The 17082-nt window shown below is 37.2% G+C and overlaps 1 protein-coding gene across 1 annotated transcript; it reads left to right on the forward strand.

The window, feature by feature from the left end:
- The first annotated feature begins 261 nt into the window (after positions 1-261).
- LOC145059468 (uncharacterized) lies at positions 262-16852 on the forward strand. Its single transcript, XM_079007318.1, has 3 exons — positions 262-493; positions 14300-14366; positions 14476-16852. The coding sequence occupies exons 1-3, from the start codon at positions 262-264 to the stop codon at positions 16850-16852; spliced, it is 2676 nt and encodes an 891-aa protein (XP_078863444.1).
- The last annotated feature ends 230 nt before the right edge of the window (positions 16853-17082 follow it).

A 17082-nucleotide genomic window follows, 5' to 3' on the forward strand; every position in this document is an offset into this window, starting at 1 on the left:
AGAGAGGACGATTCTCCAGTTGCAAAGATGACTACAATTACTTTTATGTTAAATGCAGTAGCCTCTGAAAATTTCCATCTAGAGCACCTAGATGTGAATACAACTGATATCCTTGATGATAACCTGGAAGGAGACCTCTTGAAGGAACACCCAGAAAGTGCTCTTACAACTGGTAAGAAAAAGCTGGTGTTCAAGAAGAAAGAAAACATGTATGGCATGAAGCAAACTTCTAAACAATGATACTTAAATTTTGATAACTTCATGAGGAGGAGTGGGTTTAGAAGACGTGAGGTTGATCATGATTGTTACTTGAAGAAGTTAACCTCATCATACATCATCCTCGAATTAAATGTTGATGACGTGTTGATTGCTGTCTCCAACACACAGAAGATCAATGAGCTTAAGATGCAGTTGACTAGAGAGTTCAAGACAATGAACTCAGGGGATACTAAGCTGAAGAAAGTCCTTAGTATGGAGAACTCAACAGATGAATGTACTATGACAACCCCAATTTCACGGCCAGAAAAGACCGATTTGTTTATGCTTTATTTTTAAAATCAGAGTAATCGTTTAAAGAAAACTGTTACGGAATTTGTCCCCAAAACAAAATATGATAAGAATTTATCAAAAAGTTTCTCAAAGAGAATGTATTTTAATTATATAACAAAATCCCGAGATGTCATGTTCCGATACAGACACATAAGCATAAACAGAACTTACATTTATTTACACTAATGATTTACACCTCCTTTAATCCCTTAGTGAAATATGTCTTCGTATTGATACTTGTGATACAAAGAAAACTGAGTGGGTCAGGCTTGGGAGCCTGGTGAGCATATAGGGTTTTCAACCCACAATAATACATATATTATATTCAATCATCGAACAATCAACCCAAATACCCATCCCCATTATCTCCTTTATTTCTTAAGGTTTTACCCTAAGAACCAATTATCGTTCATTCATTCATTCCTAAGGATTTACCTAAGGAATTGGCACGAAGTCCATTGCTGCCAAAGTTTATCTATCAGATACTAAATCCATGGCTATCAGGCGCTAACTCCATAGTCACCAAGGTTTTCTCAACAGGCACGAAGTCACATCGTCACTAAGGTTTATCAAATAGGCACGAAGTCGCATCGTCACCAAAGCTTACTCAATAGGCACGAAGTCGCATCGTCACCAAGGCTTTACTCAATAGGCACAAAGTCGCATCGTCACCAAAGCTTACAATAGGCACGAAGTCGCATCATCACCAACTATTCCGTCTACCCATATTCTACCCAACATTTTTGTAGATATAAATACAAACACAGTTTAAATCATTTAACACCAGTATAAAAACATCAACTCCAAGCCCATCTCAAATAGACAAATAATATATAACACATAGCACGTATTTCATAGCTAATACTTTATATTTATGTGTTAGAAGAAAGTAACTATACACTCACTTGATCAGAAGATGATCGGACAACACTACGCCTTATAGAAGTAGTATTCTTCGGTGAAACCGGGAGATCTTCACAAAAACCGGGCTTCATGCAGGCAGAGCTTCGTCTTGGAAATTTCACTTCTCGGGATCTTTGGGGCTTAGTGACTTGCTTCAGGGCTTGGTAATGATACCGGGTCTTCGGGATATTTCTTGCACGAAAATCGAGGCAAAACGGGAGAGAGAAGAGAAAATGAGCAAAGGAATCGGCTGCCCCCATTCTATTTATAGGGTGCTAAATCTAGGATTACCTGGGTGTAAATCTAGGTACGTTGGGCGTACGCGACGTCATTGCATGCGTATGTACTCAAGTGACGTCATTTCATGCGTAGCTGAGGCGGTTCCGACTACGCTGGGCGTACTCCAAAATTACGTTGGGCGTACTCGATTAAGCAGACTTCAAACTTGCGTAACTTTCGCATACGAGCTCCGTTTTTGACGTTCTTTATATCCACACGTAGGTGAGACTAAGCTCTACATCTTTCATTTAGACTCTGTCGATTACTTTTGACTTTATTTTTATTATTTATTTTTAGTAGGCCGGGACAGGAAAACTCCGTTACAAATTCATAACTTCTTCATCTGACGTCCGTTTTCGTCTGTCTTTTTACCATTGGACTACTATCGACGAGATCTTCGATTCTTGTTTAGATTGTTTCGACCAGCAATCACTCGATCTCGAATTCGAGTTCCGGGTTGCATACTGCTAAGCTGAAACTTAGAAAAATCATAACTTCCCCATACGAAGTTAGATTTGGGCATTCTTTTTACGCACGCTCTTGGTTTAACAAACTCTATGACTTTCGTTTAGATCACTAGTGCTAAATATCACTCTAACGTAATTTCATTATTTACGTCGCGTTGTGTCGTGTCGGTTCTGTAGCGAAACTTCGACAGGTCATAACTTCTTCGTTATAACTCGGATTTCGGCGTTCTATATATGCACAGAAACCTTGTGACATAGGCTACAACTTAGTTAAGATTATTCATTCTAAATAATATTCTATCAAAAAGTCATTTTTGACGCTTATCGTCGCTAAATTGACTAGCCCTAATCTACGGGCGTTATAATAATCACCCCCTTAGGATGATTACGTCCCAGAATCATCAACGAAATAGGACTTGTAAAATGATTCCAATCTTCTGGCTTAAGTCAGATGTTACATCGAACTTTGTTCTCCGAACCACATAACAAACTCATCGTAGTCGGACTCAATTTGATATGACCACTAGGGTCGGAATAACAACCATCTTACTAGTCATTACCGAAACAATGGTAATGACATACTTGAATAAAACGAGACCAATCACTAGCTTCTTGGTAACCTTGTGACTTTCCCTGATCCAAGCGTGAGTCCTGTGCTTCCAATAGTATAGATCTCTACTACTATTCACACCTACTCATACTCGTCCCAAGTATTGTCTCGCAGTCAACCAAGTCACCATACATAAATCATATAATCATTCAACACATCAGATAAGAAAACCAGGGTTTATATTATTTCTTGAAACGATTACGCAAAGGTTCAAGTTCACCCTATACTATGCCTCTAATAGGCTACACTTCCAGATACAGACTTTATATACTGATATGAAGTCTTCATCTTTTAATCCTTCCATTGTTTTCTGCTTCGTCGAGGAGCATGTGGAAAGCCCTTGGCTGTGGCGGTGCGTTTTTCTTTGGGCAGTCTCTAGAAATATGCCCTTCTTCGTTACATCCGTAGCACACCTTCTTGTTAGTTGAACATTTGTTGGCGAAACGACCTGTCTTCCCACATTTGTAGCAGGTCGTCTCCTTGCTACACTTCCCGATGTGTTTCTTTTTACACTTCTCACACCACTTAGCTTCATCCCTTCCTCCAGATTTTGAGATTTTGGTTTCTTTGTTGATCATTGAAGATCCTTCATGCTTCCTTTTCTCTCCAACTTCAACTCTCTCCAAACCCTTTTCTTTTATTTGGGTCTCAACATTTTTGGCTGCCTAGATGGCGGCTTTCAGAGTGGTTGCTTGCTTGACTATCGGACTAAAGTCCGCTGGTAAACTATTGGCAAACTTGTTGACCTTGGAAAGTTCAGTTGGAATTAGGTATGGAATAAGCTTCATCTTCTCTGTAAATCTTGTAGCGTATTCAGTGACGCTCAATTTTCCCTTCTTCAGAATCTGAAACTCATTGTTGATTTCCAGAAGATCCTGCTCAGAGCAGTATTGCATTTCCAGTTGATCTACGAACTCTTCCCAAGACATCTTGCTAGCTTCCCCCTTGGGCATCGAACCAGCCAGTAACTTCCACCAGCTCAGTACTCCAGATTTTAACAGAGGAATTTCAAGAGCGGTCTTCTGTCTGTTGCTACACTCGCAACTTTCAAACATTGTCTCCATCTCGGAGATCCAGTCCATGACTTGCACTGGTTTCGGGCTCCCAGAAAGACACGGTGGTTTGGATGCCATGAAATCCTTGTACTTGCATCCACGCCCGTCATTTCCTCCATCCTAGTTGTTTCGGCGAACTATTGGTGGGTTGGCTTGACCAACGGTCCCACTGTAGTTTCCTCCTTCCGAATTACCTCCATTTACTTCGGGCTCTTACACTTGAATTGACAGTTCTTCATGATTTTGTCAAAGAAATCGCCTGGTCTCCTCCATTTGACGATCCAACATCGCCTACATAATTGCTTGTACACCAGTCATCGTCATTGGATCAGGTGTTGCAACTACAACAGGTATTTTCTCAATCACTGGTGGTTGATTCCTGTTCTCATTTGTGTTTCCAACTCTGCTTCTAGTTCTTTCCATTCTTGATCTATACACCGAATAAGGTGAATTTAGATCCTCATTCACGATAGATACATATATCATCCTTATCACTCCAAAACGTTTACATGCTAGTTCTAATATCGTAGACATACACTTAGAATCCTAAACACATAAGGTTTCCCGATCCGGTCGGCAACTAACCATAGATCCGAACAAATAATATCATATATGGCAACATATAGCATTTAGCACATAAAAGAATTTTAGGTAACTCTCATAAAATAAACTAGTGCTCGTGTCTAAAATATAACAGACACACATCTCACAATCTTCGCTTAGCATTCTAAGTTTAAGTCTAGAAATTTCCTACAAAATTCCTAGTTCGCTTAAACTAATGCTCTGATAGCAATTGTGACATCCCTAATTTCACGGCCAGAAAAGACTGATTTGTTTATGCTTTGTTTTTAAAATCAGAGTAATCGTTTAAAGAAAACTGTTGCGGAATTTGTCCCCAAAACAAAATATGATAAGAATTTATCAAAACGTTTCTCTAAGAGAATGTATTTTCATTATATAACAAAATCTCGGGATGTCATGTTTCGATACAGACACATAAGCATAAAAAGAACTTACATTTATTTACACTAATGATTTACATCTCCTTTAATCCCTTAGTGAAATATTTCTTCGTATTGATACCTGTGATACAAAGAAAACTGAGTGGGTCAGGCTTGAGAGCCTGGTGAGCATATAGGGTTTTCAACCCACAATAATACATATATTATATTCAATCATCAAACAATCAACCCAAATACCCATTCCCATTATCTCCTTTATTTCTTAAGGTTTTACCCTAAGAACCAATTATCCTTCATTCATTCATTCCTAAGGATTTACCTAAGGAATTGGCACGAAGTCCATTGCTGCCAAAGTTTATCTATCAGATACTAAATCCATGGCTATCAGGCGCTAACTCCATAGTCACCAAGGTTTTCTCAACAGGCACGAAGTCACATCGTCACCAAGGTTTATCAAATAGGCACGAAGTCGCATCGTCACCAAAGCTTACTCAATAGATACGAAGTCGCATCGTAACCAAGGCTTTACTCAATAGGCACGAAGTCGCATCGTCACCACAGATTACTCAATAGGCACGAAGTCGCATCGTCACCAACTATTCCATCTACCCATGTTCTACCCAACATTTTTGTAGATATAAATACAAACACAGTTTAAATCATTTAACACCAGTATAAAAACATCAACTCCAAGCCCATCTCAAATAGACAAATAATATATAACACATAACACGTATTTCATAGCTAATACTTTATATTTGTGTTAGAAGAAAGTAACTATACACTCACTTGATCAGAGGATGATCGGACAGCACTACGGCTTATAGAAGTAGTATTCTTCGGTGAAACCGGGAGATCTTCACAAAAACCGGGCTTCTCGCAGGCAGAGCTTCGGCTTGGAAATTTCACTTCTTGGGATCTTTGGGGCTTCGGGACTTGCTTTGGGGCTCGGTAATGATACCGGGTCTTCGGGATATTTCTTGCACGGAAATCGAGGCAAAACGGGAGAGAGAAGAGAAAATGAGCAAAGGAATCGGTTGCCCCGCATTCTATTTATAGGGTGCTGAATCTGGGATTACGTTGGGCGTAAATCTAGGCACACTGGGCATATTAGGCCTTACGTTGGGCGTACGCAATGTCATTGCATGCGTATGTACTCGAGTGACATCATTGCATGCGTAGCTGAGGCAGTTTCGAGTACGCTGGGCGTACTCAATTAAGCAGACTTCAAACTTGCGTAACTTTCACATACGAGCTCCGTTTTTGACATTCTTTATATCCACGGGTAGGTGAGACTAAGCTCTATAACTTTCATTTAGACTCCGTCGGCTAATTTTGAGTTTATTTCTATTACTTATTTTTAGTAGGCCGGGACAGGAAAACTTCGTTATAAATTCATAACTTCTTCATCCGACGTCCGTTTTCGTCTGTCTTTTTACCATTGGACTACTATCGACGAGATCTTCGATTCTCATTTAGATTGTTTCGACCAACAATCACTCGATCTCGAATTCGATTTTCGGGCTGCAAACTGCTAAATTGAAACTTAGAAAAATCATAACTTCCCATACGAAGTCAGATTTGGGCATTCTTTTTATGCACGCTCTCGGTTTAACAAACTCTACGACTTTCGTTTAGATCACTAGGGCTAAATATCTCTCTAACGTAATTTCACTATTTACGTCTCGCTGTGTCGTGCTGGTTCTGTTGCGAAACTTCGACAGGTCATAACTTCTTCGTTATAACTCGGATTTCAGCGTTCTTTATATGCACGGAAACCTTGTAACATATGCTAAAACTTAGTTAAGATTATTCATTCTAAATAATATTCTATCAAAAATTCATTTTTGACACTTATCGTCTCTAAATTGACTAGCCCTAATCTACGGGCGTTACATGTACTAAGGTGTGTACCACTGAAAAGTTGAAGCAAGGAATGGCTTCAACTGCCCTTCCAAGATTTTGAGGATGGGGTTGGCGTAGAGAGAGGGAGGGAGAGATTGAGAAGAATGATGAAGACTTTGAATGGCAGATGAAGTTGTTCAAGCCTTCAAGTGGGTGATTGTTAGTGTATGAAGTCTTGTCCAACATGGAGCACTTGGAACTCAATAGCACTTAGGATTCATGGAGCATGTGACAAAGGAATGGATCATCTGAGAAGGTAATGGATCTCTTAACAAAGGAACGAATGTTCTAAAAGGGGGTATGGAGCACCTGAAAGTGGAATGGAGCATCCTGGTGCATGGATGCGCCATCCATTATCAAGATGCGCCATCATATGCTTGGATGTGCCACTTTGGAACCAGGATATGCCACAAAGTGACTTGATATGCCACCAAATGACTTGATATGCCACAAAGTGATATGATATGCCACCAAGTGACATCATATGCCAATGTGACACGAGATGCCACAAAGTGACTTAATATGCCATGAAGTGACATGATATGCCACCAAGTAACACGATATACCAAAGTGACAAGAGATCCCACATAGTGATATGATATGTCATTCATGAGGTGGAAGCGCCATTATGGATGAAGAAGCGTCATCCATAATGTGGAAGCGCCACTCATAGTCTAGATATGCCATTTTGGAGGAAGAAGTGCCATTTATGTTCCTTGATGAGTTGTATGCTATGAAGTCCCCTCTGATGTTCAAGATTGTTTAAGGAAGCTCAGAATTTGAAGATGCTCAAGGGTTATTGCTTGACGTGTCACCATGATGGTTGATATGCCATGGTGATCTTGATGTGCCACTCTTGCATCTTGATATGGCACTATGGATCATGATGCTCCATCATGTGATGCTCATACTAGGATAAATGTTCCAGAAGATGTTGCATGACGAATTATGATTGGTTGACACCTTTCATGGGCCTATGGGCCAACAGGCTTGGCCCATTAGGGTTTTAGTTCTGATCCCTCAAGTATAAATAAGCTCATATCCCATCATTGAAAAGTGTAGAAATTTCAAGAGAGTAATCATTCTGAGGTTGAGAGCACTCCTTTGGAACAGTTAGTAAGCAAGAGTGATTCTTTTGTTTTGAGAGCTCAAGTGAGGTGTAATCTTTGTGTGTGCTTGTAATTGTTTTTGAAAGTTAATAAAATTCTCTCTCTCCCTCTCTCCCTCTCTCTCTCGTTTGCCTGTGGATGTAGGTCACCTTGACCGAACCACGTTAAATATTGTGTTGACTTGATGTACATTTTCAGAAGTTTTATTTCCATAAGTTCACTGAAGTTTGGTTTGATATTTGTCTGAAGTGCTTAACTTGTTTTGTGGTCATCTAACATTTAGTTCGGTTAACCATCCATGAATACCCTTACTGCTAGAAGTACCTCGACATTAACATCTTAAACAACCGAATGTTTCTTTGGAACTTTTATTAAAAACATAAAGTAAATACCCACAGCACGGACCACATATTTTATAGGGGTTACTATCTACGATTTAAAGGAAATGAAATTATCAATAGTGAATAAATTACATGATCATCTCTAAATATTATTAAAAGAGAACCCTTAATTCACCAATGAAGCAATCAAGGCCCTTGATTGTATTTCAATCATCTGATTTTCACCATTAGATCAAATTGATGACCTCATCTTCTCAACATAGAATTCAAACATTTAATTATAGAATCTTTAAATTTACCAATTACATTTCAAACACAATTACATTAAATTATAGAATCTTTAATTATAGAATCTATTCATATTTAATTATAGAATCTATTCATACTTTCGAAAATATATTTCACAATTCGGGAATAATTAGATTTAATTATAGAATCTTTAAAATCAACAATTATGTTATCAATTAAAGCATATCATTTTATTTATATATGAGACATCGGTTTCTCCATAAATCTAGCCAAAAACATGAATAACCACCCCCATCTTTCTCCTCTATTTTTTCTCTTAAACCAGAATTCCCTAATCCTCTTCTTCCTCATGTCAATGGTTGTGCTTCAATTGATGTTTTGTGTTTCATAACAGAATGTAGCACCATAACGTGGTTCCTTTTTCTCATGTATTCTTAGAATTTGCGTATTGCCTCTTCCTTGCATCTCCAATTATCACACCTCTGCTTTGGCTTCACACAAATCTCTACAAATTGAAGCAAGCATCTCCTTCAAGACATCTTTTGACGATCTATGTCATCATTAACCCTAATTAATATTGTTCATAATTTAATTCCATTATTTATAGTTTTTGGCTTCAAAATTTAAACCTGATTAGTTTTTTCTTTTTTAAAAAAACTCATTAAATAAGCATATCAATAATTATGTTATCTTTAATCTCTATATATATTAAAAGAGAAACCTGATTACATCATCTTCAAAAATCAGGTTTGTTGATTGGCTTTTCCTTATAGTTTTCCACCCTTAGATCAATTTGATGATGTCATCAATGTTAATAGGATTTTTTTAAATCCTTTCAAATGTTGATTAAGGAAATAATTATTTTTTTGGATTTCGACATTTATGATTAAAATGTTAATTAAGGAAATAATATCTTTAAATCATTTAAAATCGTTGACCCTTATAATGTTCAAAACCATCATTTAATCAAATCTCATTAAATATGCATCTAATTCATCTATTTTTGACAATTATTTGAATTTAATATAAAATCACACTTCCTGTTTTCTAATTATTTGTTGAAAATCGTTAATCAGCTCTCATTCCTTATTATTTATTGAGAATTAGGAACATTTATTTGTTTCTTGTCATTCAATTTGCAATAGAATTATGGCATAAACTGATTGTGATGGAGTATATCGATCTATTAGGAAACAGTATAGGGACATTTTCGTTAATTTTATACAATAACACACATTAATCCTTTGTTTTGGGTCATTTTTGCTAACTGATTTGGTTAGTTTCAGATTCCTTTGTGAAAATTTGGTGTTTTTCTTGGCTTTTGGTGCAAGTGTATGGTTTATAGTTTTTTTTTTCATTTTTTTTATTTATAGCAAAGTACTTTGCTATTTGTGTATACGTCTTTATAAAACAAAAAATTTTTATTTTTTGGTTTGTGCGAGATTCGATCTTCAAAGAATTATTTTTGTTAATCTGAAATAGCAAAAGGTTTTAATATAAAATTATAAAAATATGATTAGAGACATTTTTAGCTATTTGGCTATTCGATCAAGCCCCAGATGTCAGGTTTGCAACCTGTGAAATTTTTACATCTTATTCGAAGCTTATGGTTAGTTTTGTTCTCATGATATAAGTAATGCATATTTATGCATAACATTATGCTTTGAATGTAAAAATAATAATAGAAAAAAAAACTTTTATTTAAATAAAAATGTGGGTTTTAAACAAAAAAAAAATATATTTATATGGTTTAAAATGTAATAAAATTATATTTATATGATTTCAAATAGAAAATGGTCAACATTGAATAAAATTGGATAAAATGATGTTCGATTTGGAATAAAAATGCAGAGTGTCAAAACTGGAAAAAAAATTACATTTAGTGTCAAAATTTCAAAAAAAAAAAAAACAATAACTTAGTGTCTTTTGTGGGAAATAAATTCAATTTTGACATGTCATGTCAGCTTGTCACGTCATCGTGTCACGTCAGCAGTCAATCGGGTTGAACGGTCAAGTGGTCAGAATTGTAAAAAATTGAAAAACACAGTGTCAAATTTAAGATAAAAATAAACATAGTGTCAAATTAGAATTTTGGTGTAAACTTAGTTATTTAAATTAGTTATAACTAAAGATGAAATTACGTTTAATATGTTGGTTATTTTAAAATTTTATTAACATTTAGAAAAACAAAATTTTAAATGATATAACTTTTATTTTATCGATATTATTTAATTATAATTTGAAAGATATGTTAAGATTCTATTTAAATATGGTATGATATCATTTTTTTATTTTAATGAAAATATTATAAAATCTTTATTAATTTTGGTATGATGTTGAATATTTTTGGTATAATTTTTTAGATGTATATTAACTTTTAATTTTAATTAATTTTAACAAAATCGAAGTTAATTATCTTTGGATTTGATACTAATTACGAAAATATCATTTTTATATATTAGAGATGATTATGATTTTTTTAAATATTATGCTATAAGAATCGGATTAATTTTGATATGATTTTAAAATATTTTGGTATGATCTTATTATACTTTTAGGTTGATTTAATAGTAAATAATATATAATCTATTTATGCATCCTTTGAAATTAAGTATAGAAACGATTTTGTTGACATCTATAATATATGGGTAATAATTTCCAAAATTGTCTTTAAACTTCTGTTGTATATATTGTATATGACTTCCTTAACGATTACTGTTATTCACTGTGAACATCAAAGCTCTCTAATATCGGAATCAAGATACCGAGAAATACACAAGTTTAGTGATTTTATTCTTTTTGTGTATACAATATCAATTTTTTTACTTGACACACATTGAAAGACAGCTATTACATGATGTTTTGCTTACTAATTGTCAATTGGACTTATCAAATCACTTCAATTTATCAAATCAATAATGGAGTACACTTCAAGCAATAAAAGTAATGATGCACAAGATCACTCATCCATCATATGTGGTTTACATTTTATTGTCTAACAATGACATATTACAATTCGATGTACATTTAGAAGATTAATTAGTAATATATGCACCTTCTATTATTAATGATCTCAACTCGAATGCATCGAGACTTACCAAGTTTGATAGAAAATTGGGATATTTTTCTATAGGTAGAGATCGTTTGTGGGGTATTTGGGTTTTCATACATAATGAATGAGTTAAAATCGATGTTAGTAATTACAATGCCGATTCACATGAATGTTGAGATTATCGAAACAATCTCCTTAATTTTTTTTAAAGGAAATACGATTAAGTATGTGTAACACCCGAAATCAGAAAGGTCAAGAAAGGAAAGGAAAAACCCTAAGTTAAAGAGGGTTGACTCGTCGAGTCCAGGGAGGAACTCGGCGAGTCGGAGTGGGATCCGGGTGTAAAGCAAGTGACCGACTCGGCGAGTCGGCAAGTGGACTCGACGAGTCAGGTCTGGGTTGGGAAACCCTAATTTTGGGACTTGGTACCCTATTTAAGCATCTTAATCTCTTCCCTAGGGCTCATTTGCGGCCCTATAGTCCAGAACCAGAAACCCTAAGCCTCCATTGTTGCTCAATCAAGCTTTCTTGCCAATTTGGGTGATTTGAAGGAAGAAGGAGGAAGGCACACATTGGGGATTCAAGAATTGGCAGTAGATCCAGAGTTTGTGAGGTCTTCCAGAGCTTTTGAAGGTAATGAGTCGCTACTTTCCCTCTTTTGCATATAGATCAACCTTTATCATGGGATTTGGGGCTTTTAGGACAAGTTTATGAACCATTTCGAGTTAGAAGCCCATATCTGAAGTTGCTACTTCAGATCTATGTGTATCTTGGCCTAGAGAATCATAAAGCATCAGTCTATGGGTTGATTGTTAAGCCCCTTTGTCTCAAACCCTAGTTTATAGTGATTTGAGCCTAGATCTTGTTAGCTACACGTAAAGTTTGCCACTTTACGTAAGGAATAGGCTTTAGAAGAGTGGATCTACAGTTTGGAGTCCATGCATGACTCAAAATTCCTCTGCATGTATGTAGATCTGAATGGAATCGGCGAGTCCTTCGAGTGGACTCGGCGAGTAGCATGAAGATGAGGAGGGACTTGACGAGTGGGATGAACAACTCGTCGAGTCGGATGAAGTTAAGCATGAACTCGGCGAGTTGGAAGAACAACTCGACGAGTTGGTTGAAGATTGCCTTGGACTCGGCGAGTCTATTAGTGGACTCGGCGAGTCAGGTCGCGAAACCCCAATCCCTTCGAGTTGAGATTCGAATCAATGAGTCGGGTGGAGACTCAGCGAGTTGGACAGGTCAGGACTCGAAAATAGTTGGACTCGGCGAGTCGAGTCGCGAATAGAAAGACCCGGAGCATATGAACTCGGCGAGTAGGGTTGACCTGGAAGGTTGACTTTGACCAGGACTTTGACTTTGACAAGAGTTGACCTTGTTGACTTTTAGAGGACTGTCAGACTAAGTGTCATATTGATATTGGTAGCTCGGAGAGCTGGAGGAGAAGCGACTCAGGGGATTGTCGATCAGCAGCCAGAGGATTATCGGCGAAGCTCAGCAGTTCAAGTGAGTTTCCTTCCAGTAGGAACGGGTCTAAGGCCACAATGCAGGCCCGTTTAGCTAGCAGTAGTTTCCGGATTTTGATCTGATGCAGTAGTTAGTATGTTTGATGCCTTCGTGGCTTAGACATGATTTATGTGTTATGTGTTCCGGGCTACGGCCCGATGCAATATGCAGTATATGTGTGTTCATGCTAGTTGATATGTTTATGTTATGTGATGTTCAGTTAGTTTCGGACTTCGGTCCGATGCAGGAGGCAAGGCCCTAGTTAGTCCGGACTTCGGTCCGATGCAGGGGACAAGGTCCCAGTCAGTTAGTCCGGACTTCGGTCCGATGCAGGGGACAAGGTCCCAGTCAGTTTCCGGACTTCGGTCCGATGCAGGGGACAAGGCCCCAGTTAGTCCGGACTTCGGTCCGATGCAGGGGACAAGGTCCCAGTCAGTTTCCGGACTTCGGTCCGATGCAGGGGGCAAGGCCCCAGTTAGTCCGGACCTCGGTACGATGCAGTGGGCAAGGCCCGGTATGTGCTTTATATGTTATTGCATGGTATGTGGTAGATTGGGGGAGCTCACTAAGCTTCGTGCTTACGGTTTTCAGTTTTGGTTTCAGGTACTCATTTTTCAAAAGAGGAGCTCGGAAAGATTGCAGTGCACACACCATAGTCAGTTAGCCTGGGAATGTTTGACTCTGATAATGAGATTATGTTTTGAATTAATACTCTAAAAATTATGTTATGACTTATGATACAGTTTTGTAAATATGGTTTTAGTAATGTTTTAAAAGAAATTTTTAGTCGTGATTTTTGGGTCGTTACAATATGTTGTTCCGGCACATCGTTTCTCAAGAAGTATTTTCATTTCATTCAGATTTTGAGATAGTGACTGTGCCAAGTAGAAATATATTTTAGTCGCCAACTCATGTTCTATTTTGTTTAATGATATTAATTTTTTTAGGTTACTTTATCATTTTTTTTATTGTGTCGACTTTTTATAATTTTATATGATTTTTTATACGTTCTTCCGCATTTAACGCGGGTCATAATCTAGTTTTAAAGTCTATATTTAAACTATATTTGGCCTGAAATTGCTAAAATAGTAGAGTTTTGTGGTCCCCACAAGTGTAATCAAAGATAAACAAGAAAATAGACGACTTTAACATCCAAGGACAATGACAACCACATAATATCCAAAAATATTATAATCTGATAATGTTACTTAAAATGTATCAACAAATAATCATGATACAAACGAATCAATAAGAATAAATGTATAATTAAGATTTAATGAATTGAATCCAGATCATATTGGTGTTTAAGTAAGTAAACGTCAGCATGTAACCTGCTCTGGTCAAAGCAAAGAGAAGGCTCCTGAATCTTGGAGTACGTAAGTTCTGACGTTTTCACTTTGAATGGAGTGAAGAAATTTTATCGATCAGTCCAAAAACCCTTGAATGATAATAAATAGAATAATCTAGTTGTCAGTTTTTCCACAGTTTGGAAAGAATAACCGGTGATGAAGGAAAAAAGAAGTCGACCACTTTATTGGAACACAAACCTAGAGTGAACAAGAACAGATTCAATCAAGAAAGAGGGGAAATCAAACTAAACAAGATGTTGAACAGCGGCTGCACGGCGGAGGGTTCCCTGAACAGCTCAAAATTCAATGATCCGATGCCGTGGATAGGCATATATGTAGCAGCAGCATCATTAATATGCGCCGTAGCCATGGCCATGGATGCCCTGCATGGTTTCAGGTACAAAAAATTCTGGTTTCCTTGCAAATTCTTCACCCTCAATGCCACGACTCTTACTGTTATAGCGATCGCCATCAAGTTTTCTGTCGATCTGAATGCCGCCATGCCCCGCCGCCAAGATCAGCTAGCAAAAGTCAGCAGCTCGGCCTTCATATGTATGGTGATGGGTAACTTACTGCCTTCTTTAGGAATCATGGAAGATACTGAACTCATGATGAACATTATAGCTTTGGGGATTCTTGTCATCACTGCGATCACCAACATCTGTATACAAATGGGTACCGGAGTTATCTTTGAATTTTGGATAGAACATGCTGTGATCATGCTTCTTATGCTTATTTTACTTGCAATCTTGTGTTCTTTATCAATAGCCATCCCAACTAAAAAGTATTATTTGGATATAACATACGAAAAGAAAGCCAAAAAAGCCAAAAAAGTTTGTTTCACTCGAAGAAATCTATCAATAGCCGAGAGGCTACCACAAGATTTAGCCAAGTATTGGATGATGGCATATACCTCTAGTCCGCAGTTTGTAATAGGACGTTCTGCACCATGTTCAGCTTCAGGAGCTTTTTGTCTTTTCAACATGGTGATCTTAGTAGAATCCATACTCAGAACTCGCCTCATGCCTTGGTCTTTTACATTTTGCAATGGAGATTCTGACTACAAATGGTCGACTACCCTTGTGCTCATCAGCCAAACAGTCGCAGTTGCAGTAGGAACAATTTCACCAGCTTTTAGATGGTTCATGACTATCAACTTCAGGTGTCCAAAAAAGGCAGAAAAGGCTTGTGTAAGTGAGTTTGTTGTGGAAAGGTATTGGATAAAGAGGCTGGTGATGTGGCAGGTTCAGCCATTGAATTTCAGAATCTGTAATCGGCGTTTAAGAAAACAGCTTCATGGTGCAAAATTTCAAATCTTCGGTTTGTTTATACGTGGTCAAAAGGCACTGGTTTTTTCATGCAAGATGATCAGGTTTATTTCAATTTTCTTTGTCGGGAGGTTCTTGAGGTTATACAAGTTCATTACAAGAGATAATAGTGTGTCTTGTAGTGACTCGGAGATTGAGTTCAGGCATAATGACAATATGGATCTAAGTCATTATGTGATTTATCTTGATGGAGAAGAAGGATTGGTGGATTTGATGACGGAAAACAATAGTGATGCCACTGCTCACTGGATCAGAATGGGAGAGAAGCAGCAGCCAAGAAATCTTATAAAACTTTTAGAGCAGTCAAAATGTTCAAGTCATGTATTCAAAGGAGTCCAAGAGTTTGATAGTGATAAAGTTCCATCGTTGGGCTGTGGAGAACCTCCAAATTGTTGGGCTCTCCCAATTGTGACATTGACAAGCATCGCAATTGCAATCCCAAATATTGATCAACAACAAATCGAGCAATTAGTTTGTGGTGTAGATGAAGGCCTCAAGTATGTCTGCAAGATAGAAAATTACATGGACAACAAAACCGAACTGAAACATGTCAGGAAAACAGCAGAAATAGTCTGGGCGGAAGTTGAACTCTATAACAAGTGGTTAGACGTTGATCTTTGTAAGCTTGCAAATCAAGGAGCGACAGGGGGAGAAACTGAAGTTATCAAATTACTTGCTGATATCGGAAAGGGAAAATTCATGGAATTTGCTGATAAAGGCATGATGTTTATGAACGAGTGTTTAAAGGAGGTCCCATCACGATGGCCCATGAAGGTGTTGGCAGCAAATTCCATGTATAGAATATGTGAAACGCTCTTGTTGGAGAAACATGAAACCAATGAAAGACTATTTGAGAAGATATCTCTCACGATCTGTAATATTTTAACAGCAGCTTTGACTAATCTCCAACATGTTATTATCAGCAAATGCCATCAGAGTCCGATTGAGGAAAGGGAGAAGAGTATCAGAAGTGCAGTTCTCCTTTTCGGGAAAACGAAAAGGATATTACAAGTTATTGATGGAAATAGGCTTGAAGATTCGGATCATGGAAAACTTATACACATCGATGACTGGCATCTAGCGAGCAAGCAGATGGATACACTGTACTCAATGTCTTCTTCTTCAACAGATCAGGATACAGCTGTCTCTAGTCCATCTGATCACATGTATATATTAGTTGAGTAATATAGAAAGATCTATATATGTTTATAAATGTTTGGCTATTAAGTAAACATGATGCTCCAAGAATTTATTTACATGCTTATAGTTAACGGCTTTTCTTGAAGATAACTATAATCTTAGCTTCTTGAAGCACTTCAAGTTATATGTTGCAAAATCATGTTGAACCTTTGTGGGCTTTTTTGGACTATATATAATCTCATGTTGTACAATCAAAATACATGAAGAATTTTGTG

Source organism: Lactuca serriola, chromosome 6, assembly GCF_051521515.1.
Source record: "Lactuca serriola cultivar US96UC23 chromosome 6, Lser_US96UC23_V15, whole genome shotgun sequence".
NCBI classification, from domain to species: domain Eukaryota; kingdom Viridiplantae; phylum Streptophyta; class Magnoliopsida; order Asterales; family Asteraceae; genus Lactuca; species Lactuca serriola.

What these genes read in the sequence shown, in the direction of transcription:
- LOC145059468 (XM_079007318.1), top strand. Translation starts at nt 262, where the DNA reads ATGAGGAGGAGTGGGTTTAGAAGACGTGAGGTTGATCATGATTGTTAC. An exon ending in GGAGAACTCAACAGATGAAT is followed by an intron (nt 494 to 14,299) that starts GTACTATGACAA and finishes TTGGTGTTTAAG; the next exon opens with TAAGTAAACGTCAGCATGTA. An exon ending in GCTCCTGAATCTTGGAGTAC is followed by an intron (nt 14,367 to 14,475) that starts GTAAGTTCTGAC and finishes GTTTTTCCACAG; the next exon opens with TTTGGAAAGAATAACCGGTG.